We start from the raw sequence: 26,586 nt of genomic DNA, 5'->3' as shown, positions 1-26,586 counted from the left end.
GATCTTTATTGCCTTAGGAGTCTGCCATGAGTTCAAAGTCTCAAGTGAAGAGAATTCAGCAACTCTAGTACTTGATTGAGGAAACAGTATTGACCACGTCTTGCTGAATTTTATCTGGGCTCTCTTGGGTTCATAAGGGCTCTAACTCTTCAGAAGGCTCTTGATGGTATAGGTTCTGCTTTGATCTGAAAGGACCAGCCTGCAGTGGCACACCTGAGTATGAAAGATACTTCTTCTGAAAGTAACGGTGTGTGGCATTTTCCTTTTTCAGCGTTTCTTTCAGAATCATTTTATAGACTTACCATCCTAGCTTTTGTTTCTAGGACTCTACTTTACAGAGCAGATGATATCCCTAGAAAATAGTTGTAGATTTGTGGTTTGGCAACTGCTTTATTAAAGGCTCATATAAATTGAGAACTGATTACCTTGCTTCTTGCTATGTGGAAGAAAAGATTCTGTTCCTGAAGGTACCCATCCTTTCTCTTCCCTTGCAGACAGAACAGCTTGAAAAATTTCTCAGGCTAAGGAGTCCTTGTCAAAACAAATTTTTACTTGAAGAACTAAGATGCCTAGGGACATTTAGCAACAGCCCATACAAATTACAGTGGAATTGAAACTATAGAATGGGAAAAAAGAATTTTTCACGTTTGCTTAACCCCATTGCACCCACTGTTAGATAATATTAAATGTTTTAACCACTTGCTATTCATCTTATAGCAAAACATGTAAATATTAAAAATGGATCTCCTGATTAAAAATTGGCATAGCACATTCTCAATACATCCAATATAAAACATGCTCTACATTTTATTTTTTAAATTACTGGTATCATCAATACTGGTTTTTTGAAAAAGTCCCATGACTGATATTTTTTAATTGTTGAACTCAGATATCCTTTTACTCAGTGGCTTTACTTCCATAATGAAAAAGTACGTTTTGTTGGTGACATCTCGAATTCTGGAATAGATGGAATTATTAGTTAAATTATGGTTTTTCTTTTAAGATGATTTGTTTCATCAGTGAAGGTAATAATCTCAGAATGCTGAACTGCACATGGAATAAGCGAACTATTTTGCTTCTTTCATAAAGATTTCAGTGTGTGCAACTTTGAGTTCAGAGAAGATCATACTTGCATGTTCTGAGTGATAGAGAAGTGAAAGAGTATTTTTTAAAACGTAACTGCTTAATTTCATGTTTGTTTAGTGATGTTTCCAAAGTAACTGGTCTTTTTCACTGCCACCTCCGTAAGTATGCACATAAAATTTTCAGTGGATTCTTTGAAATATAATCTTAAAGCTGAATTCCTTGCTTAATTAATAAGATATACTGGATTAGTCCTGGCTTATTATATGATTTTTGACATTTGTCACCTATAAAGAGAAGTTAACCTCGCAGTACAGCTTATCTTCACCTTTGTTTCTCTTCCTTACTGACAGAATCCCAAGGACTGCAGCAAAGCCAAGAAGCTAGTGTGTAATATCAACAAAGGCTGTGGCTATGGCTGTCAGCTCCATCATGTGGTCTACTGCTTCATGATTGCATATGGCACCCAACGAACACTCATCTTGGAATCTCACAATTGGCGCTATGCTACTGGAGGATGGGAAACTGTGTTTAGACCTGTAAGTGAGACCTGCACAGACAGATCTGGCATCTCCACTGGACACTGGTCAGGTAAGAAGCCTGTGTAGTTTGTTATCTCTCTGTGTGGAACCGCTGCATAACCAAGTTATCAGATTTCTATGTACAACCTTATGGCTCATAGTCGTCTTTTTCTCTGCATCCGTGAATGCTATACATTATCCAGATAAAGTCTGGAATAATAATATTTTATTCACAAAATGTTTCATGATCAATTTCTTCCTTTTTTTTTTTTTTTTTTTGCTGTGCCATGCAGCATGTGGGGACTTTAGTTCCCCGACCAGGGATCAAACCCGTGCCCCCTGCAGTGAAAGTGCAGAGTCCTAACCACTGGACCACCAGGGAATTCCCTCATGATAATTTCATTTCTGATGTTCATTTTTATCCGGATCTAGCAAAATCACTAAGTTTTTTCAAGGAACATAATTTACTCTTTTAATGATTATGATGATGATATACTTCACTTTTTTGGGTGCTTTCACATTATTGTATTCATTTGATCCTCCAAATTATCCTTTAAGGTAGACTGGTGGTTCTCAAACTTCAGCATGTGTGAGAATCACCTTGAATCAGAAAATACTATTTTCTGATTCAGTAGGCCTGGGGTAGGGCCTGATACTTGCATTTCTGACGAAGTTTCCAGGTCCAGGGACCACACTATGAGAACGACTTAGGCAGACAGTGCAGGTACCTTTATCTCCATTTTACAGTTGAGGACAATGAAGCCTAATTTGTTTATGTGATTTTAATTTTATTCAGGAAACATTTAATGAGGAATAATGTGATTAAGGTACCATGCTAAGCCTGAGAAGAGATACAAAGATCAGCAAGAAATTTCTCTTCTCTCCAAGGACTTGGTGATAGAGGGAATAGAGTATAGATAGAGTTTCTTACTGCTAGTCTCTTATTCTTTCTACAACGACGATCTTTAAACAAGGTCCCAAGTTGGGCTACCTTTGTAAAATCTTTGCTGTATCATTTTGTAATCTTGGGCAAGTTACTTAACCTAGGCCTTCATTTCCTCATCAGTAAAATGAAAAGTAATAATTCACTTACCTCTTTGAGTTGTTGGTGGGATTAAATGAACTAATATGTATAGTGCACTTAGCACAGTACCTGATATATGAGCTCTAGTAATTGTTAGCTATCTTTAATAGCCCTTATTCATTGAGTACCGACAGTGTGGCAGATATTGAACTAAGTGACCAGGTGAAATGCGAAGTAAGTCAGTACACTATCTCTGCACTCACATCTTGTGAGAACTCCAGTATTTTTCAAAATGCTGAGGCATTTCAGTTAATGTAATTTCTTATGGAGCTGAGCACCTTTTTTCACAAGTTAAAACCCTAGATGTGCAATAGAGAGCTATGTCATTGGCAAAGTAAATAACTTTAGTTCCTTTGTTTCTTTTTGCCTTCTTTGGAAAATACAGGTAATACTTGACTTCACAGAAGTGTCAAGAAAGTCAATTGGGTAATTTCTATAAAATGCTTTAAGTTGCTCTATAAAATGTGCTATATGGATTTAAAGTATTATCTTGTGATGTGAGTTTTGTTTTCCGTAGGATTATTTAGGAACCTTATTTGGTATATCAGCATATTTTTTTCTTTGTAACTTACTTCAAATTTTAAAGTGAACCTCTTCATCTAGAACCTACCTGAGTTTTAGTTTTGAGGTTACCTCTTCCATTGACTGGTCTGTAGTTTATAGCTGGTACAGATTAGATGTCAAGGTTAGGAAGATACAGGAAAAGCAACTCTGTCAGTCTCACTGTGGCTAACTTTTTCATTTTGTGAACTTAGTTCAGTTTCAAGTTTCTTTGATTGTGGAAGCATATAGCTGGCGTAGGACAAAGTTCTTATGTTTCACTGTTTCTAGGGAGAGGCAGCTTTCTGAGTAGCAGTCAGTTAATAAAAAAGTAAAAGGTTAGCCTCACTAGACTCGTCAAATTCAGTGTGTAGGTTGGCCATGCCTATATGTTACAACTAGTTACTTGGTTTGTTTGATTGTAAGCCTTCCTCATACATCTTGTAGTCTGTAGTAGCAACTACAGAACATGAAGATTAACAATGGCTTGAATTTGAAACATTCAGAATTTCTTGACATTACAATTAAACAGGTTCTAGAAATTATCTTTCCTTTATTTATGTGCAATCTGAGGCCTGGTAGATACTAAGTGGCTTTTCCAGGATCACACAGCTTACAAATGACAGAATTCTGGTTAGTACATTCACTCTACCTACATCCAGTTTAAGTCCTTCCTAGTAAGCTCATGTCAAACACCTTACTTAGCAGAATAATGATTAGAAACTGTCCTGAATGTTTGGGAACTAAATAAGATGACGAATTTAATATCTCTGTCCTCTTTCCTCCCCCTATTCTGTAACTTTTTCCAAATCTTTCATATAATTTTAGGCACTGAAGAGTTACCAATGGTATTTTCTCCTTAGTCATTTGCCATCCCTGATCAAAGAAATCATTTTATCATGGTAGCATAGAATTATAATTTTAATTAAATAGATACTTCCTTTATAACTGCAGGTATTATATAAAATCATATATTTTTCTCCATGCTAATGAATTAAACTGTGCCTATTGGACACCTTTAATTAATTAAACTAGCAGTTATTTTCAATATTCTTGCAGAACTCATTATAACAAAATAATTTAGATGCTAATCTTATATCTAAAAGAAGGAAGAAGTTTATGTTTGAACTTAGAATACTTTCATTTTTATGAGAAGTATGTTGCCATCCACTTCCGTATCTGTCTATGTATATTATCTATATATGTACCTTTTGGAGAAACTAACCTATTTCTAGAATCAGAGGAATCAGAATGAAATTTAATAACATTAATCCTTCAGTTAGCCATAAATCAACTAAATCTGTTATTGTTCTGACTTATACAAAGAACCTTGGGATATTTCCCTTGGCACCACTGCCATGAGATTATTATTGTTCATACACACTTGACATGATGTGCTTGCAGGTGGAATTTAGTGATTTCTGTTCAGATCTGTCACCAGTACAGGAATTAGTATGCACATTTGATCATTTGAATAGCCAAATCATGCCTTGGTGTAAGTTGAGTGCTTTTTTTCTCCTTCATTTTTTTTATATTTGTGTATGAAACCGTATCCTTTGTAGTATAATTTGGTTTAGTGAAGCAAAATATTAAAAATTATGCTTCCAGTTAATAATAACGTTTCCCTGTCACCTATAGATGTCCTGTCTGTTCTAAAGTTGTTGATAAAATGGTCAGTTATTCTTCTGTATCGCAAAATGTTTCCTAAACCTGAACTAACTACATGTTCATAGACCTGATTCTTCCAACTACATTCCTTATGATAATTCAGAATGGGAATCTTGGTATTTAATAGTTTGAAGAATCTTTCAACAAAAATTCATTTGTTTTTAAAAGTATTTTGACTGTTTTAGGCTATATATGGCGACCAGCTTCCAAGATGCTTTTCTAGTTGCTAGAAATACTCTTGAATAAATGATTTAGCAATAGGGAACCTCAGCTATTTAAACTCATTTCTCCACAATTTTTTCCATTCTAAAAATTGCACATTTATTCAGATTAGCAGTTAAACCATTTGGGTGTTTTACATTTCCTCCTCTTGTATTTGATTGTCATAAATTGAACTGAATTACTTAATTTGATAAATCTAATTGAACAGCTTTCTTTTAAATGAAAATGACGACTAGTAAGAAACTGTTTGTAAATATGATAAAATTTAATGCCCTAGAGGTGTCTGATTTAAGTGCATGTTTAAGTAGATTGCCACTTGCTGTATTTAATTACCTAAATTGGATGGTTACCTTCTCTCCATACCTCATTTGAAAAAAAGGTTTTGGTCAAAGGGTTTTAGTTGGCATCCTTACATGGAGGCAACCTTAACCTAGAAGTAATTTAATAAAAGCACTTGCTATGTGCTAGGCACCATGCTGGACTACATGCTGTCAGGGGCAGCCTAGGGGGAAAGGCAGACAACTTGAATGAACAATTAAAATTTATCGTGATATGGATAAGTCCATAGTACTCTAAAGCACATATCTAACATGTATTTGGGATTCTTCTGGAGGAAGTGATTTTTAAGCTGAGACCCAAAGTATGAGTGGGAGTCAGCCAGGTAGAGATATGGTAGAAGAATTTTCTGTCATTGGGCACAACATGTGAAAAGAGGCAAGAGAACATCAAGTCACTGGGGAAACTAGAAATAGTTCATTGCAAAGTTTGAATACTGAGAGACTTATGTTTCATTTTGAAAACACGTGTTACTTAAAGGGTTTACGTTTAGATGGTTGTATGATTGTGTTCCTCCCTAAAACCCAGGTTTTAATTCAAGTGTCAGAGCTCTTTGTTTTGTTTTTGCTTCGGAGATTGGGCAAAGTTAGAAGCCAGATTGCTTTCAGCTGGCTCTTGGTGTCATCTAGGAGCCATTAAACTCCTTAATTAAAAATTTCATTTTTACTATTTTTTAGCGTTCACTCAGTAAAGTTTTGAAAGCTGACAAATACCACAAACTCATATACTCCAGAAAAAAAAATTATATTTTTATTAACTGCCTAAAGCACTTCTGTAATGCTGTTTTTCCTGCATTTTATTTAAAATTTGGATAATCTCCGTATGATAACAATTTTGCATTACCATTTTTTATAGAGAGAATAGGAAGGTAATTTAGTCTTCTACCTCGGCTGAGCAATTTTTTTCCAATTTTATTGAGATATAATTGACATATAAACATTGTATTAGTTTAAGGTATACAGCATAATGATTTGGTATGTATATGCTGCAAAAAGATTACTGTCATAAGTTTAGTTAACATCCATCACCTCACATGCTTACAAACTTTTTTCTTGTAATGAGAACTTTTAAGATTTACTCTCTTAGTCACCTTCAAATATACAATACAGTATCGTTAACTATAGTCACCATGCTGTATGTTACATCCTCAGGGCTTATATGTCCTTTTATTGGAAGCCTGTACCTTTTGACCACCGTCACCCTTTTCCCCCCAACCTTCCCCACCCCCACCCCCACCCCACCTCTTTTCACCTTTGGCAACCACCAGTCTGTTCTCTGTTCCTATGAGTTTGTTTTTTTAGATTCCACATACAAGGGAGATCATACAGTGCATGTGTTTCTCTGACTGACTTACTTCACTTTGTGTAATATCCTCAAGACCTAGCCATGTGGTCGCAAATGGCAGGATTTCTTTCTTTCTCATGGCTGAATAATATTGCATTATGTGTGTATATATACATATATGTATATATATAATATTTTCTTTATCCTTTCATCCATCAGTGGATGCTTGAGTTGTTTCCATGTCTGGGTTATTGTAAATATGCTGCAGTGAACATGGGGGTGCAGATATCTCTTCAAGATAGTGATTTCATTTCCTTTGGATATATTACTCAGAGATGGGATTGCTGGATCATATGTTAGTTCTATCGTTTAAGCAAATATCTCACTAAGGTCAAAAGGAAAATCTTCAGCAAGCTGAACACAAATTAAATTATACTTTAACTTTTTCCTGTGAAACTAGTATTTGTAACATTTACAAAACTACTCAGATGTCTATTGGAGTCATCTAAATAATCTAACAAGCTTGTATCCTTAATAATGGCTGATCTCAGATGGACTGATTGATAAACTAATAATATGGTTGATAATCTATAGACATACCTATTAGGATAGGCTATGGACACACTTCTATGCAGTATTTTTTACAGTAATAATATTTTCAGCCTTTGGTGATTGATTAATAGAAACATGAAATAGGTGCATATAATATTTTAGATTTCTTGTGCTGCAAAAATATCTTTATTTCTCTGTTTAGGTAATATGAGGAAGAGGAAGGGATACTGGTCTCTGAGTTTAGCCATGTCTGACCTTAGTTCTGTTGTTTTTAGCTTTCTGAACTTCAGCAGTTAAATATAGCTTCTGAACCTCAGTTTCATTCTAAGAAAGCTCATGATACTCAGTACCTATCTCCCTATCCACTTTTATAGGGCTATAATCACAAGGGAAAATGATTAAGAGCTATAAAAGGTATTAAGATGATTTTCACATACAGTTTATTTTCACTGTCTATGTTTGGTCCCCAAATTTTAAAACAAAAACATAATAATAGAATACATTATTAGATTATAATCTGCAACAATAGAAAAGTTATCCTTTTTCTCTAAGATGAAAACTAGGCCTTTATAAGAGCGTCATAGACAGTTTTCCCTTTTAAAATTATAAAGTTACATGGAAAAATTGAAAGAGATCCAGAGAGGAGAAATAACTTCTGAGAATAACCTCTAAGCGCTAAAATATCTCTGTGCTTAATAAACCTACCATTTAATCATAGTAAAATTAAATAACTTCTGAGAATAACCTCTAAGTGCTAAAATATCTCTGTGCTTAATAAACCCACCGTTTAATCATAGTAAAATTCTGCACCAGTCAGAGTCTCTCTGCAGCTACCTTAATTTTTTTTTCTATACCAACACACCTGAGATAGAAGGTATACTCCCACCTGTAACAGTAGCTCACTATAGTTAGTGATTTTAAAACTGGCTGTGTTTGCGGGGAAGGGGTGGTGGTTCAGGGAGAAGATCTGAAGACTGCATTGGTACCATGCGTAGATGAAAAGCTCGCTATCCCTGCTTCAAGATTCTAATAGGTCTCTCTGCCCTACACCCTACTCTTTTGAGAATTACTGACCTAAACACGTATCATTGCAGGTACGTAAAGACTTTTATTTCAGCCTATATAAGACTGGTTTTGCTGTTCATGGTCCATAAAAGAAAGGAAGATTTTTGTTTCAGGAATGTAAAATACCAGTTAGAATATATGTGTATCTCAGAAGAACTCAAACTACCTTTCACTATGATATCTCCTTTATCTTCAGCTTCCCACTTCAGGAGAGAGAAAGATATCTATGGTATCTCAGTTATAGTTACACAGTATGGGAATAGGGAGCTGAAGCTTCATCCACACAACAGTTTTGCCCGGAGTACCCACACATCTTAAACACAACCATAGATGTTTATTTCCGTATTTATCCTACAAATGCTTTTCCTATCGAGTTATGAGTAAACCTGGGGAAAGTGAGTCAGAGGTTTACAAACTGCCAGGATAAACATGGTACATTCTTCTGGACTATCAGTTTTATTTGCTGATATGTAAGCTAAATCATTTTCAGATAATAAAACAAACAGGATATATAATGGTGTAAAATGAAAATTTTGATGAAACATCAGACTTCAACCCATAGGTTTAGTCCAGCCTTCATATCCTCAGGAGTCTAAGTTTACCCTCCTCTGCTGTTGGGAGCATTTTGGAGGAAAACTTTAAGAAGTACTATTCTATGTTCGAATTTTTAGCTATTTATTTTATCTTGAAGGAGACTCCAGATGGTAGCAGGACCTAGGTCTTCTGGGTTATTTACACAATGTCAAACACTTGACCAGAGCACAATAAATGTAATAAAAGAAAGAAATAAAACCCACCTCTCCTGCATCCTGGTCCAAATCTGAAATTATTACCCTGCAATCTGTGTGAGGCACTTTTACTAAATTGTAGATTTTGTTTTTTTAAGAAAATAGTCTATCAATAAGAATGAATTATTTTTAGCAATATATCTTGCTCTTTTTAGACAAAGATCTGGCAGAATGAGTTCAGAGATTAAAAAGAGATATGATTTAGGAAGTAGCAATACATAATTAGCATCAAAGTCATTGTGGAGTGAAAATAGTTTCACTGGAAAAGTTTTTGAAAAATCCTCTTAAGTCTATTTAGAACCTATCCAAGGTTGCTAGAAATAGAATCCAGGTGCTCTGGATTTCCTGTGGGAATGTCTGGGCCACATGACCTTGATACCTGTCTCAGAAATTATCAGTGTTTTTGCAAGTACTGATACACCTTTTATGTTATAAATGTGTTCTTAAAGATTTGCTGTAAATTGAATTATTATAAATTAAGCCATGTTTTAAACATTCTAGTGGAACTCTGTAAAGCAGTGGTCCCCAGCCTGTTTGGCACCAGGGACGAGTTTCATGGAAGACAGTTTTTCCACGGATTGGGTGGTGAGGGGGATGGTTTCAGGATAATTCAAGCGCATTACATTTATTGTGCACTTTATTTCTATTATTATTACATTGTAATATATAATGAAATAATTATACAACTCACCATAATGCAGAATCAGTGGGAGCCCTGAGCTTGTTTTCACTTGCCACTCACTGATAGGGTTGTTTTTTTTTTTTTAATATTAATTAATTAATTAATTTATTTTGGCTGTGCTGGGTCTTCGTTTCTGTGCGAGGGCTTTCTCTGGTTGCGGCAAGTGGGGACCACTCTTCATCGCGGTGCGCGGGCCTCTCACTATCGCGGCCTCTCTCGTTGCGGAGCACAGGGTCCAGATGCGCAGGCTCAGTAATTGTGGCTCACGGGCCCAGCCACTCCGTGGCATGTGGGATCTTCCCAGACCAGGGCTCGAACCCGTGTCCCCTGCATTGGCAGGCAGACTCTCAACCACTGCGCCACCAGGGAAGCCCACTGATAGGGTTTTGATATGAGTCTGCAAGCAGTTGATTTATTATGGCCTCTGTGCAGTCAAACCTCTCTGCTAATGATAATCTGTATTTGCAGCCGCTCCCCAGCACTAGCATCACCGCCTCAGCTCCACCTCGGATCATCAGGCATTAGATTCTCATAAGGAGCGCACAACCTAGATCCCTTGCATGCGCAGTTCACAGTAGGCTTCGTGCTCCTATGAGAATCTAGTGCTGCCGCTGATCTGACAGGAGGCAGAGCTCAGGTGGTAGTGCGAGTGATGGGGAGCGGCTGTAAATACAGATGAAGCTTCACTCACTCATCCACTGCTCACCTCCTGCTGTGCAGCCCAGTTCCCAACACGTCCCGGACTGGTATCGGTCTGGGGACCCCTGATGTAAAGAATTCAAAAAAAAAGAGTACAAATGAACTTATTTACAAAACAGAAATAGAGTCACGGATGTAGAAAACAAACTTATAGTTACCAAGGGATGGCGGTGGGGGAGGGATAAATTGGGAGATTGGGGCTGACATATACACACTACTATATATGAAATAGATAACTAATAAGAACCTGCTGTATAGCACAGGGAACTCTACTCAATACTCTGTAATGGCCTATATGGGAAAAGAATCTAAAAAAAAAGAGTGGATATATGTATATGTATAACTGATTCACTTTGCTGTACACCTGAAGCTAACACAACATTGTTAATCAACTATACTCCAATAAAAAATTTTTTAAAAAAAGTAAAATGGGAATAATAATAGTACTTCCTTCATAGACTTACTGGGAGTATTAAATGAGATAAATGCATGTCAGACACATAGAAGAGTACTTGACATAAATTGAGTACTCAGTAAATGTCGGATAATATTATTGACATTATTAATAGTTGTGCATAGATTGTCATTATGCAAACTGTATAACATTTGACAGTATTTTATAATGTGCAAATCCCTCTTACCTATGATCTCAATTTCACTGCATGTATTTAATAAAAATAGAGATAAGAATAAAAAAAGAATTCCAAAGGAAATCCTTTCATAAAGTAAAGAATCTTTTATTCTAATATGAGCTAGTAGTCTCCTGGTTCATTGATCTCCCCCCCCCGCCCCCTCTCTCTCTCTCTCTCTCTCATATTCTCTTCAAAATGCAGTCATTTGGTTGCATTTTGATAAGAGTCTTACTTGTTTATAATCTGTAGATCACATTCAAGTTTAGGATGATTCTATAATTAAGATAATTGTTGAAATGCTAAAGAAAGTTAAGAATGCCTCCTAGCCCTTTTGGTTGGTTTTATATGCCAGAGCTCTGGGTATGATATAAATCTAGAATTTCCTTATCTCTCTTCCTCAGGTTTATATAAATTATAGGCTAATTCTATGGAATAGGAAGTAATAATAGGCCATGGTCTTTGGTGGAATTATACATGTGTGGATCACCCACATAAGCAGGGAAGTGCACTAGTCATCATGTAAAAATTTGAGTGTTTCTAGATGCTATGGGGGATAGAAAGATAAATAAGACCCAGTCCCTGCCCTTCAGGAACTTACACTGAGTGTATTAAGACACACAGATCTATAATTGTAACAAAGATAGGATATGTTAAGTGTCATAAGAGAGGTATAGAATTTTGTGGGTCATCAGAAGATAGAGGAACTGTTTCTGGCTGAAGGTATTAAAGGCATCATTGGGAGCATAAGCTGGGCCTTTAAAGAATGAAGAAAGGCATAGTCTACAAGGACAGATCAATGTCATTGACATGAAATCAGAAGGTATTAGTTGTGTGACTTTAACTAGTATCCCACAACCTTTCATAATACCTGTTCTATGTACCTTACAGGGTTGTTATGAGGATTCAAAGTGATACTGTATTTGACAGTGCTTTATATGTTCTAAATCACCCTATATGTTGTTATTACCACTTTAGTTGTATGGGAACAAAGTGAAATAACAAAACTAGCATAATTGGGTCATGGGATTTCAGCAGGGCTTCTTTTAAGAAACTTTAACAACCAACATTAATGAAACTTAGAAGTACTTGATGACTTTTTGTGAAACTCATTCAGAAATATAAATGAAAAGAGAAGAGGGAAATTATGATGGAGGAGCAAGGTGAAGACAGCCATCCCCTTTGCTCATCCTTTCACTGAGAGCCAGCTTTAGCTCCCCAGCAATCCCAGTCCAACTGAAGATCATCCCCTTCTTCTCTTGGGTTGTATTTAGTTTGTCCAGTAAAATCACAGCGTCTAGGCTAATTGGGGACTAGACTATGCTCCTGTCAAGGAAACTTGGCCTATTTCCCTTTATTTTGGGGGACTGGGTTGCCTTCTTAGCTAAAGCCATCACTGACCCCAATCAGAGAACCTTCCTTACAAAACATCAGTCTTCTGTTAGTTCTTTAGCTCTCCAAGCTGATAAATGATGATTTGGGGAGGGAGAAGTGGGATTTGGAATAAAACATGGTGTCTTGGAGCTCTAATATGTAGGTGATACTAAAAGAATCAAGAATTAATTCCTGTGAAGGTTCTGCTCCATTTGAGCTGTGTCAAAATTAATGCTTAGGAACCTGAACATACCCAAGGTGCTGATTTCCAAGTAACTTGCCTAAAAGTGGAGATAGGCTTCATTGAATTTTTTTCCGAACACTAACAATGGAAGATTTCAATATTAGAAATACATAAAAGTGAAGGTCTTTGACTGACCATCCGTCTGGTACCTGTCTGTTGACTAGATGGAACTACGTTTTTCAGACCAGCAGAGATTATGTTTAGTTAAGCAACCCAAAACATAGTATTGAAGCACTGAAGCATGCGCCTCTCCTCTCCAGTTTTTGGGTATTAAATATTATATTTGAAGCTATTTGTGTAGTATGTCTAGGTTGTGGCCAAGAATAAACTAGCCTGGAACACTCCAATGGGATTTTAAGGCATAATGGAAAAAGCGGTTGAAAAAAGGGTAAATCACCAGTATTTTCTTTTCTCTGCTGTCACTGCCCATCTTGCTGTGTCCACTGAAATTGGACAGTAGGAATTGGGGAGTAGGCTGGTTTATTAGCTGCTTCTGCTGCCATCTCTAGCCAGTCTTGATCCATGCAGTTGAGAATACCCAATAATAGGACTGGCAAAAGTAGACATTACACTCTCTGTCCCTTTTTTTCTAGATTATATTCAGTCCCAACCATAGGGCCACCCAAATTGAGATTTTAGAATATATAGAGCATCCATATGCATCCTTTGGAAATGTCTAGCCATTAGTATCTGGAATGACTTCAGAAGGTTAGATAGTCTTTTAAGAATATGATATCTACATTTTAAAAGTGAGGCGATATCTCTATTTCAGAGGAAAGATTATTATCTTATGGCTTGTCATGAATGACCATCTTAGAGGCACCCATTTGTATCATATATGTGTTAATAAGTGGACATTTAGTTCATTCACCTGTTGTATTTTATTATACATTTGTATCATGATTCCCTCATCGATGGACGTTTAAATTATTTCACGTTTTTGCCATTATAAACAAAGATATATCTTTGAGTATCTTTATGTGTGTCTCCTTGTTCATATGTGTTAGTTTCTCTAGGGCAGTGCTTATCAAACTTTTCCACATCATACCATATGTAAAAGATATTTTTACTGCCCATATTATCACCTGGGAGGTGATGGTATATGGCAAAGCTACAGAGATCTCTATGGTGGCGTGTTACAAATAAAATCTTATGCTCTAAAAAGGGAGCTGGCAAACAGTGGTCCTCAGCCAAACTCAGCCCTCCACCTGTTTTTGTAAATAAAGTTTTACTAGAACACAGCCACATCCAGTTGTTAACATATTGTTTATGACCACTTTCATACTACAGTGGCAGAGTTGAATAGTTGCAGTAGAGACCATCTGGCCTGCAAAGCCTAAAATGTTTACTATCTAGCTTTTTACAAAAAAAGTTTGCTGACTCCTACTCTAAAATAATAATTAACAAACTAATATAGTTTCAACCATTGTAACTTTGTGAATAGTTTTTTTAAATTTGTTTGGTCTTTTTCATGAACTTATTAATTTGAGATAAAGTTAATTTATGGTGAAATAAACAGATCTTAAATGTATAATTCAATGAGTTTTGATAATGTAACCAATACCCTTGTCTGTTCAAGTCTTTTCTAATTTTTAGAATTGGGTTATTTGTCTTTTTATTTTTAATTTATAGGAGGGGTGTATGTGTGTATTCTAGGTACAGATTCTTTATCAGAAACATGATTTACAAATATTTTCTCTCAGTCTGTGGCTTGCCTTTTCATTTTCTTAACAGTATCTTTTGAAGATCAAAATTTTTAACTTTATTAAAGTCCAGTTAATTGATTTTTTCTGTAACTATAAAAGTTAGTGCTTTTTGTGTCCTAAGAAATCTTTGCCTATCCTAAGGTTGCAAAGATACTGTTTTATGTTTTCTTCCAGAAGCCTTATACTTTTAGCTTTTATATTTATGTCTATGATCCCTCTCGTATTAATTTTTGTGTGTAGTGTGAGGTAAGGGTTGAGGTTTATTGTTTTCTATATGTTTTTCCAGTTGTTCCAGACTTACATGTTGAAAAACTGGCCTTTCACTATCAAATTGTCTTGGTTCCTTTGTCAAAAGTTGATTGACAATGTATGGATCTATTTCTGTTCTCTCCTGTTGTACTGCTCTTTTTATGTCTATCCTTACACCTCAAGTTTTTATCTTCCATCAAATATTTTTTTTAATAGGAAATTTGCATGGGGCAGCTTAATTATTTTTTTTAATTAATTAATTTATTTATTTTATTTATGGCTGTGTTGGGTCTTCGTTTCTGTGCGAGGCCTTTCTCTAGTTGTGGCAAGTGGGGGCCACTCTTCATCGCGGCGCGCGGGCCTCTCACTATCGCGGCCTCTCTTGCTGCGGAGCACAGGCTCCAGACGCGCAGGCTCAGTAATTGTGGCTCACGGGCCCAGCTGCTCCGCGGCATGTGGGATCTTCCCAGACCAGGGCTCGAACCCGTGTGCCCTGCATTGGCAGGCAGATTCTCAACCACTGCGCCACCAGGGAAGCCCCTCCATCAAATATTTTGTCATGTTAATTAGAAAGCTGGACCTGTGCTTAGAAGTGGTGTTACTAGGTCATAGTGAAGTATATTTATCTTTAAGTTGTCTTCATATGCTTAATCCCTCTATGGGAAAATTAGTTTAATAGTCTCCTAACTATCCCCTCTGCTTTCAGAATTTATCCCCTTTTAATCCATTCTCCACACTGCCAGAAGAATGATATCTCCAAAATCAAATATGACTTTGTTTCTCAAAAACTTCCATGGCTGCTCAGTGTCTAGAGAGACACATATTAACTCCTTACTTAGAATACAATAAATAAGCCCCTTCTGCTACTGCCCACGTCTCAAAATGTGCCCTGGATTCCTGATCTCACCAGTTCAACTACAGATTTATTCCTTGAAAATTCTGTGCACTTTTATTTATATACTGGGAACATATTTCTTCTTTCTAGAATGTCTTTCCTCCATTTCACCCCATGAATTCCTGTTTATCTTTTAGTATCTCTTCCTTTGTGATATTTCTCTCCAGTTGACCTCATGTTCTCACTTATGAATATACTGTATTTAAATAGTTTGTTTACATGTCTCTTTAACTATATTTATAGTGACTTTTTTGAGATTCTTGTCTGATTTATTTTGTCTCCTTTTTGCCTAATAGTACGGGCCAATAACTGTCACTCAGTTAGTGTGAAATCTTGGTTTTTTTGTTTTGTTTTTAATTAAATTGCCTCTAAGCAAAATGATCCTTGAAAAATTTTACTCTCCGTTTCCAAATCTATCAACTAAAGGAAATACAGCCTAATCTATGTGATTCACAGATTTCTGATGCAGTGCACATGAGATCGTAGGCATGGAAATGTTTGGAAAATGTTTTAAAAATATGATGGCCTTATTGTTATACTGAAAAATACTATGTTGAAAAATAGCTAAGTTTAAAAGTACTTTATGGACTAAAGCATTTTCCTATACAAAATCTCAGCTATATGTGTGTATGTCTGTGTCTTTGGATATCTTTGATTTAGTAAACATTTATTGAATACTTTCCCAGCTCAGGTATTATGAAAGTAATATTATGTACAGCAATAGCTAACATTTAGTGAACCTTACCAGGTAACAGTGCTTAAGCACTTTGCATATGTTATCTTATTTAATATTCACAATAAACCTATATTGTAGGTGCTATCATTATTCACATTTTATATAGGTCAATAATTTGCCAAAGGTAATAAATCCCCAGTCTGACTTCAGAAACTGATCTTTAAACATCAATGCTCAGAATCAGCAAGCCATAGCCCCCAAAGCCTGGTTTTATAAGGCCGGCTACATTTTTAAAGGGTTGTTTTTAGAAAAAGAAGAATATGTGACAGAGATGTATGTGGACTACAAAGCGTAAAATATTTACTATCTGGCCCTTTACAGGACAAGTTTGCCAGTCTCAGTGTAGATGGTTAAGACAGAGTTCCTGTTCTCAAGAAGCTCCCAGTCTAAATAGCAGATTAACACAAACATTTAAAAAAATCTGTTTCATGAGGCAACACGTGGTTAGTGATGTTATAAAGATATAAACAAGAGACCAAAGATATAAACCCTCCCAAGGTTGGGAGGTACAGTCATTCCAGCCAAAAGAATGAAAAGAAATGGCATTTGAACTGGTCTTGGAGAAGTTGTAAAATGACCAGAAATCTTAGATATAGAATTCTGCACACTTGGAGTGCTTGATGAATGGTGATAAAAAATGCTTATGTGCCTGTTACATCTTACTTAGAGTAGTGCCAAAGTATCAGAACTCCTGGGCATTGTTTTTCCTTCTGCCCCTGATTTGCTGAGTTATGTGGAAAAGAGGATTAAACCATCTGCTTCTCAGTCATCCTTTAGTAGAATGTGACTGAAAAATCAGTCTGATAGCTAATTATGTTACATTTCTCAAGGGACTCCAAAACAAATCTGATAGAAGGTGCAGGTATTTTTACAGCTGTAAAAGTATGAAAATATTAGAACTTTAGTTAAATAAACCTTGCATTTTGCATTCATTCTTAACTGTCATTGAATAGGTAAAACTGAAAATCCATGTTTACATTCAGAGTAATTGCAATTTTTGTGATAGGTTTTGTAGTTATAGGAATTCAACACATAATTTTATAACACATTAGCAATGATTTGTGAAAAACAATTAATAAATGTAACCATGCTTTTGAAGAACATCGGCAAAAGTAGTCAAGTTAATGTAGAATTGCTTGTTAAGAATGTTTTAATTAAATTGAGGATATGACATAGGATTGGCATTGTTATTATTACTCAACCCTTTGTTGTAAATAGTGGCAAGGATGTAAACAATGAATGTCACCCTGAAAGATTCGTACTTTCTAAGTTAAGCACGCAGGAAAGTATTAAACTACATCAGGAGATGCATTTTCTGCTAACATAATTTAGAATATGACGGTTAAATTATTAATCAAATGGTTGGATATGGAGGGATTTCTCTCAAAGAGAGAAAAGGATAAATTACTCCATGTCAGTTGAACAATATTCCAAACACCAAAAATAAAGGCAGGGGAGGCATAAAGATTCCCTAATTTTGTAGTTTGTGCAGACTGGTATCCATTGTATGAATAATAAATGTTATGTCTATATTTGTGACATTAAAAAAATCTGATAATAGCTTTAAGCTACTTCTTTTTCTGAATCATTAATATTAATATGTTAGTATTGAAGTAATTAATGTATATATGGACAAATCACTGTTCCCTGGTCTGCTGTGGATCATTTAAATTAAATGTTTCTCATTTGATTAAATGAAATTTCTTCTTTGAACATTTTTCTTAGCCTGAAAAGACATATACATTAGTGATAAATACCAATTGTGGTTTCTATCTTTTATGTTGATATAGATATTTTGTTTGGAATTGATTTTATGTAAAAAATGTGTGTTCAGTGGCATTTTCAGTTTAACAAAAAGACTAATGCATATTTTACTATAACAAATGTAATATGCCCTTAACTATTTATTTAAACATATTTCTCTCTATTTTAGTAGTGGAATTACCTGTGTAATTGAGTAAAATCAGGAGTGGCCACAGATGCATAAGAAAACACTTCTGTAAATTTGTGCATTTGCCATACCATTTCTTATAGACTGCCTTGCAGTTCTCTCTCATTGAAATGAATTACCTGTGTCTTTAGTGTGCTGAGCAGATTAAAGGAAAAGGGGAAAAAAGAATCATTTGGAGAAAGTTTGAATGAAGTGTTTGCATTGTGGCTAAAAAATAGTCTGAACCCTCTATCTAGCCATGCCATTCTTTAAAATAACAGGGAAATAAATGGTTCTGCAAGCTATATTTTGACAAAATTATCTCTTGTCAAGGGCAAACTAGCATTTTAAAACTATTGCTTTTTTAGTGTCAAACATAATATGCTGTTATTCAGCTCCATGTTTAATTAGTTTAATTTAAATTAATCAAATGCTATTTTGTAACAGGGACCACAGGTAAGAGATACAGAAAAAGACTTCAGTTTGTGGATTTTTTTAAAAAGTCCATTGCTCTCTCCTGTCTTTCCTCCTTTCTATGTTTAGGTTAGTGACTACCAGAAATAAGGAGAAGGTAAAAGCTCAGGCTCTTTTTTTTCTCCCTAACTTGTCATTTTACAGTCCCTTTTGTCATTGGAATGAGAGACAACACATATTTGCAATCCGATACCCAATTTCCTAATTCAAAACAGAGATTTGAACACATTTTTCCCTCTTGGCACGAAATGGAAGAATTGACATTCTCTCAGAGGCCATTAAATAGAACAGTAAGAATCATGCAGTCAACTCTCTCCTAAATTAATTAGAAGAGATGTAATTGTAGGTAATATTAAATGGTAGATATGCAAAAAGTAACTTTTCCTTCACTTTGGTACCTTAACCCCAGGGTATAGAGAAATGATGTGCAGAGGCCATAGTCCACCAAGTGGATAAGACATACCTCAAGAAATAGAGAACTTTTGTGTTATTGTTGCATCATGGTGAACAGCTGTAACCACCAGTGAGCTTGCCCTTTTTGGCAGCTGGCTTTATTTAGCATTTTTTTAGAGTTGCATGCTTTTTGCTTCTGGTGCCTGGCATTCTTCAATTAAAATTTTAAATGTATTCTTATCATCCCCTAACACAAAGCTTATTTATGCAGTCCCGAATCCAGCCTGAGACACCTGTTCTTGAATCCATTTTTTTAGAAAGTTCAATATGAAATAAATCTTTAGCTATGGCATGCTGGAATGAAAGAAACCGTACATTATCTTAATGGAACCTGATCAAGCTACTTAGATGGGCTTAAGTGAATGGTTGAGGTCTGTTAATGGATATGACATATTATTACATGAAAGGCATTTCAATAAAGTATTAATGTTGTTAATTTTAAGAGTTGTTTTGTTAACAACAGTCTGGAGATAATAAATAGAGAAAAGGGCTTGATTATCTCTTTGATTTCTTTTAAGCCTTAAAATTCTATCAATTAGCAAAGAGTAAGAAACTGTTATATATAAGGGCAAATTTTATGTCTCTGTTTGCCATAGAAGAAAGAGGACTTTGAGAAAGCTGTATTTCCACTTATATCAAATTATAGCCTTCGTATCAATATTGACCAGAAAATCCTTAAGGCTGTGAACTTGAAAGCATCTGCCCTGAAGTAGAAATTAAATACTTCGAGATAGAACAAGTTTCTTTCCAGGGGAGAGGTTTCAGGTAACTTATGACTCATACTTTATTGAATTTAAGCTGTTTCTCCACGTAGCCTTCCAGTTCAACTGAAAAAGACTCTCTTTGTGCTTGTAATTTGTGGTAAGTTTAGCCTTTATTAGTTGGTTAGAGGTTTCATTGAAACTGTCCCAGACCTAGTTCCCTCTTCAGTCAAAGGAAACACTTTATTTTTTTCTCAACATTAATAATTTTTAACAGTTTCTGTGGTATCTTTGTTTTTAATTTTTAAAGCATTTTCCTCATTTGTTCTCTCCAGAAAACAATCCCAAGGGAAGGTAGCATGATTTTTAATTAATATAAAACAAGAAAAAGAAGGATTAGAGATTGTGTTAATTGGATAAAGTGTCAGAGATCAGAATTTTCTGGATTTAGTTTCATCTGGATCATATTGTTGTTTGCTTAATGCTAAATATATTCCTTTTATTTGGCATAATTATTTTAAAGTAATTTTTTAAAATATAAAGCAATGAATACCTATTGTTGAAAAACCCATAAAGTTTAGAAAATATAAAAAGAAAATAAAAATACGACTTAAATATATGTGTGTATGTGTATTCTTTTAGTCTTTTTTGAATGCCTGTATTTTTTAATTAATAGACTTTATTTCTTAGAGCAGTTTTAGGTTTACAAAAATATTTGTTAGAAAGTACAGAGTTCCCTCTTTTTTCCTTCCCCGTTCTCCTTCCGTGGTCCAGTTCCCCTATTGTTAACATTTGCATTGATGTGGTACATTTGTTACAATTGAAGAACCAATGTTGATTCATTATTATTAACTAAAGTCTGTAGTTTACATTGGGGTTCAGTTTTTGTGTAGTATAGTTCTGTGGGTTTTGCTAAATGCATAATGTCGTGCATCTACCATTACATAATCATACAGAATAGTTTCATTGCCCTCAAAATCCCGTGTTCCACCTATTCACTCTTCTCCCTACTCACCATCTCTGTCAATCACTGATTTTTGTCTTTATAATTTTGCTTTTTCTAGAATGTCATATAGTTGGAATCATATGTTATGAAGTCTTTTCTGACTGCTTTTTGTAAAAACGGTTCCTCTATGTCTTTTTGTGGCTTGACAGCACATTTGTTTTTATTGCTAATATTATTGAATTGTATGGATAAACATTATCCATTCACCTATTGAGGGACATCTTTGTTGCTTTCAATTTCTGGCAGTAATGAATAAAGCAAGTATAAACATTCACGTGCAGGTTTTTGTGTGGGCATAAGTTTTCAACTAATTTGGGTAAAGACCTAAGAGAGGGATTGCTGAGTTGTATGGTAAGACTATGTTTAGCTTTTTAAGAAACTGCCAAATTGTCTTCCAAAGTGGCTGTCTTAGTCTGCTTGGGCTGCTATAACAAAATACCACAGACTGAGTGGCTTAAACAGGACACTATTTTTCACAGTTCTGGAGGCTGGGAAGTCCAAAATGAGAGTGCCAGCAAATTTGGTTCTTCTTAAGGGGACCTCTTCCTGGCTTGTAGGCAGCTGCCTTCTTGCTGTATCCTCACACGATAGAGCGAGGAAGCTCTGGTGTCTCTTCCTCTTCTTCGTAAGGGCGATAATCCCAACATTGGGGCCCTCTCTCATTACCTCATTTAAACATAATTACCTCCCAAAGGCCCTACTTCCTAATACCATCACATCGGAAGTTAGAGCTTCAGTGTATTAGTTTCGGGAGGACACAAACATTGAGTCCGTAACAGTAGCGCTACCGTTTTGTATTCCCACCAGGAATGAATGAGAGTTCCTGTTGCTTCACATCCTCCCCAGCATTAGTGGTGTCACTGTTTTATATTTTAGCCATTCGAATAGACATGTACTGGTATCCTGTTTCGATTTGCAATGTATTAATGACCTGTAATGTTGAACATCATTTCATATGCTAATTCACCATCTATATATCTTCTTTGGTGAGGTCTCTGTTCAGCTCTTTCACCCATTTTATAATAGGGTTGTTTTCTTATTGTTGAGTTTTAAGAGCTCTTTTAAATTTTTGGATGTAAGTCCTTTATCAGATATTTTCTCCCATTTGTGGCTTTTCATTTTATTCTTTTAACAATGTCTTTCACACAGTCGAAGTTTTTAATTTTAATGAAGTCCAGCTTTTCAGTTTTTTCGTTTATGGATGGTACTTTTTGTGTTGTATCTGAAAACTCATTTCCAAACCAAAGGCCACCTAGATTTTTTCCCATGTTTATCTTCTGAAAGTGTTATTGTTTTGCATTTTACATTTAGGTCTATGATCTTTGTTGAGTTAATTTTTGTGAAAGGTATAAGGTTAGTGTCTAGATTTTTTTTTTTTTTTTTTGCCTGTGGATATCCATTTGTTCCAGCACCATTTGTTGAAAAGACTGTCCTTTCTCTATTGGATTGCCTCTGCTCCTTTGTCAAAGATCAGTTGACTTTATTTGTGTGGGTCTGTTTATGGGCTCTTTGTTGTGTTCCATTGATCTATTTGTCTATTCTTTCACTGTCTTGATTACTGTCACTTTTTAGTTAGTCTAGAAGTCAGGTAATATCAGTCCTCTTTGGCCTTTTTCTTCAATAGTGATGGATATTCTGAGTCTTTTGTCTTTCCATATAAACTATAGAATCACTGTTGATATCCAGAAAGTAATTTGCTGGGATTTTTATTAGGATTGTGCTAAATCTAAAGATTGAGTTGGATCATGAATCATGAATGGATGTTGGATTTTGTGGAATACTTTTTCTGCATCTATTGATATTATATGATTTTTCTTTTTTAGTATGTTGATGTGATGGATTACATTAATTGATTTTCAGATGTTGAACCTTGAATAACCTGGAGTATATCCCACTTAGTCATGGTGTATAATTCTTTTTATACATTGTTAGATTTAATTTGCTAATGTTTTCTTGAGAATTTTGCATCTATGTTAATGAGAAATATTGGCCTGTTTCTTTTCTTATAATGTCTTTGTGCGGTTTTGGTGTTAGTATAATGATATCCGCATAAAATGAGTTGGGAAGTGCTCACTCTGCTTCTATTTTCTGGAACAGATTGTAAAGAATTGGTATCATTTGTTCCTTAAATATTTGGTATTATTCACCAGTGAAACTATCTGTGTTTGGTGCTTTCTGTTTTAGAAAGTTATTAATTGTTTATTCAATTTCTTTGGTCAATATAGGCCTATTTAAATGACTTATTTCTCCTTGTATGAATTTTGGTAGACTGCGTCTTTCAAGGAATTGCTCCATTTTATCTAAGTCATTGAATTTGTGGACATAGAGTTGCCCACAATGTTCCTTTATTATCCTTTGAATGTCCACAGGTTCAGTAGCCATGGTCCCTCTTTCATTACTGATCTTAGTAAATTGTGTCTTCTCTCCTTTTTTCTTGGTTACCCTGACTAGAGGGTCATCCATTTCATTGATCTTTTCAAAGAATAAGCTTTTATTTTAGTTTTGTTAATTTTTCTCTATTTTTTCCTACTTTCAATTTTATTGATATTTTTTCTTCTTACTTTGGACTTAATTTACTCTTCTTTTTCCAGTTTCCTAAGTTGGATAATGGATTTTGGCTCTTCTTTTTTAATTTGTGCGTTTAATGCTACACATTTCCCTCTAAGTACTGCTCTTGCTGCACCCCACAAATTTTGATGTTTTATTTTCATTTTCATTTAGTTCAAAAAGTTTTTTAATTTCCTGAGACTTCTTCTTTGACTTTTGTGTTATTTATAAGTGTGTTGTTTAATCTGCAAATATCTTAGGATTTTCTAGCTATCTTTCTGTTAATGATCTCTCATTTAATTTCATTGTGGTCTGAGAGCATACTTCATATGATATCTGTTCTTTTAAATTTGTTAAGGTGTGTTTTATGGCCCAGAATATGATCTAACTTGGTGAACGTTCCCTGTGAGCTTAAGAAGACTGTGCATTCTGCTGTTATTGGATGAAGTATTCCATAAATGTCAATTAGACCCAGTTGATTGATGATACTATCCTGTTCAATTATATCTGTACTGGTTTTCTGCCTGCTGGTTCTGGCAATTACTGATTGAATGGTGTTGATGTCTCTAACTAATAGTGAATTTGTGAATAATCCTTGAATTAAGATAAATAGTGAATTTATTCTTCCAATTCTAACAGGTTTTACCTCATATAATCTTACACCTTTTTATTAGGCACATACATTTTAAGGATAGTGATGTCTTCTTGGAGAATTGACCCTCTGTCATTATATAATGCCTCTCTCTATCACTGGTAATTTTTGTTGCTCTGTCTGAAATTCATAGAGCTACTCCAGCTTTCTTTTGATTAATGTTAGCATTAATTAATTAATTAGCACTTCTAATGTCTCTGTGTCTTCATACTTAAAGTAGTAGACAACGTATAGTTGGGTCTTGCTTTTTAATCCACTGACAGTCATTGTCTTTTAATCAGATGATTTAGGCCACTTACATTTAAAGCAATTATTGATAAAGTTGGATTAATATAAACCATACTTGTGACTTTTCTATGTGTTGACCTTGTTTCTTTATTATCTTCCTCTATTCATCTGCCTTCTTTGGTTTTAACTGATCATTATATATGACCCCATTTTCTCTCCTGTCTTAGCATATAAATTACAACTTCTCTTTTAGGTAGTTGCCCTAAAGATTGTAATACACATTTATAACTACTACAAGTCTACTTTCAAATAACAGTATACCACCACTTCATGGGTGCTTCAAATACCTTATAACAGAGTATTCCCAATTCCTTCCTCTCATCCGTTAAAGCATTGTTATCATTTATTTCACTTTTCTATAAAATATTTGACCACCAAATATTTTGTTGCTGTTATTACTTTGAATAAACTGTTATCTCTTGGATTAATAAAGAATATGAAAAAGAAAAGATTTAATTTTACTTTCATTTATTCCTTCTCTAATACTCTTTTCTGTATACATGTGTATGAATATATGAGTTTCTGACATATCATTTTCCTTCTCTCTGAAGCTAGTGACAAATTCCCTCAATTTTTGTTTGTCTGAGAAAGTCTTCATTCCTTTTGACTTTTGAAGGCAATTTTACTGAATACAGAATTCTAAGTAGCTGGGTTTTCATTCTTTCAAAACTTAAGTATTTTATTCCACCCCCTTCTTGCTTGCATGGTTTCTGAATAGAAGGCCTATGTAATTCTTATTCTTGTTCCTTTATTGATAAGTTTTCCCCCTACCTCCTTGACTTCTTTCAAGATTTTGTCTTTGATTTTCTATAGTTTGAGTATAGCATTCATGGTATAGGTTTATTTTTTTGGTATTTATCTCTGAGCTTCCTACATCTGTGGATTGGTGTCTGTCATTAATTTTGGGAATTTCTCTGGCATTATTACTTCAAATATTTCTTCTCTTCCTTTCTCTCTTTCTTCTCCTCTAGCATTCCCATTACATATATGTTCCCCTTTTGTAATTGTGTCATAGTTCCTGGATATTCTGTTTCATCCTTTTCATTTTTTTTCTCTTTCCAATCAGTTTTGTAAGTTTATGTTGTCATATGTTCAAGCTCATTGATTCTTTCATTGGTCATGTCCAGCCTACTGATGAGCCCATCAAAGGCATTCTTCATTTCTGTTACAGTGTTTTTTATTTCTAGCATTTTCTTTTGATTCTTTCTTAGAGTTTCCATTTCTTTGCTTATATTACTCATCTCTTCTTGAAGCTTGTCCACTTTTTTCATTAGAATCCTTAGCATATTAATCATAGTTATTTTAAGTTCCTGGTCTGATAATTCTAAAATGTCTGCCATATATGAGTCTGGATCTGGTGGTTGCTTTGTTCCTTCAGTCTGTATTTTCTTTTTTTGCCTTTTAGCATATCTTACAATTTTTTGTTGAAAACTGGACATGATGTATTAGGTAAAAACTGAACTGAAATAGATAGGCCTTTAGTGTGAGGTTTTATGTTTATCTGGCTAGGAGTTAGGCTGTGTTTACTATTAGCTGTAGCTGTGGTGTCAAATGCTAAATTTTCCTCTAGTGTCCTCATTTTTTCATCTCCCTTGTTTTTTTTTTAGGTTTTCTTAGAGACTCCTTTAATAGGCAGTTCTTTCAGCTGTAATCCTTTGTTATTATTCAGCAGCTCTATTGATGTAGTAATGTGGCATGGGGGAAAGGATGTATTCTATAGTCCTATGATTAGGTCTGTCTTCTAGTGAACTTGAGATGGATATTTCCCTCCCCTCAGGTTGCTTAGGCTTCAGTAAAACTTCAGTAGGTTAGGCTCTGGTAGATAGTTTCTCTTGAAGGTAGGTCTTGTTAAGGAGAATAAGGAGCTCTGTTGCAAATAAGCTGAACTAATATGTGAAAATTCTCTGAAACTGAAAAAAAAAGTACAATATGTTTTATTATAATGATAGTAATGGTCACAAGCAGCGATAACTAGGGATATGAAAATCTTAGTTTTAAATGTAAGGTTCAATTTATTTTTGTACTTTTGGTTATGATGTGTAGAAACAGTCTAAGTGAAACTCTTTTAAATTAATTTAATTATCTACTTCCAGTTAATACAAAGTGTGAAACTTACAAATTCTGAATGAAGGAACAGACTTTGTTCTAGCAATGAAACATACCTAAAACATGTCTAGC

General features: G+C 34.9%; 1 protein-coding gene across 5 annotated transcripts in view; it reads left to right on the top strand.

Moving 5' to 3' along the window:
• The window catches only part of FUT8 (fucosyltransferase 8), a 311,319-nt gene that overhangs the window by 249,728 nt on the left and 35,005 nt on the right, over positions 1–26,586 (top strand). For all 5 annotated transcript variants that reach the window (XM_082451693.1, XM_082451690.1, XM_082451691.1 and 2 more), the window contains one exon: positions 1,437–1,674. In XM_082451693.1, coding sequence (XP_082307819.1) covers positions 1,437–1,674 — 238 coding nt within the window. The remainder of the gene's footprint in view (positions 1–1,436; positions 1,675–26,586) is intronic.

This window comes from Balaenoptera physalus, assembly GCF_965194825.1.
Source record: "Balaenoptera physalus genome assembly, chromosome: 2".
Classification (NCBI taxonomy): Eukaryota; Metazoa; Chordata; class Mammalia; order Artiodactyla; family Balaenopteridae; genus Balaenoptera; species Balaenoptera physalus.
The sequence above is the reverse complement of the archived record's forward strand: the minus strand, read 5'-3'. Positions and strand labels throughout refer to the sequence as shown.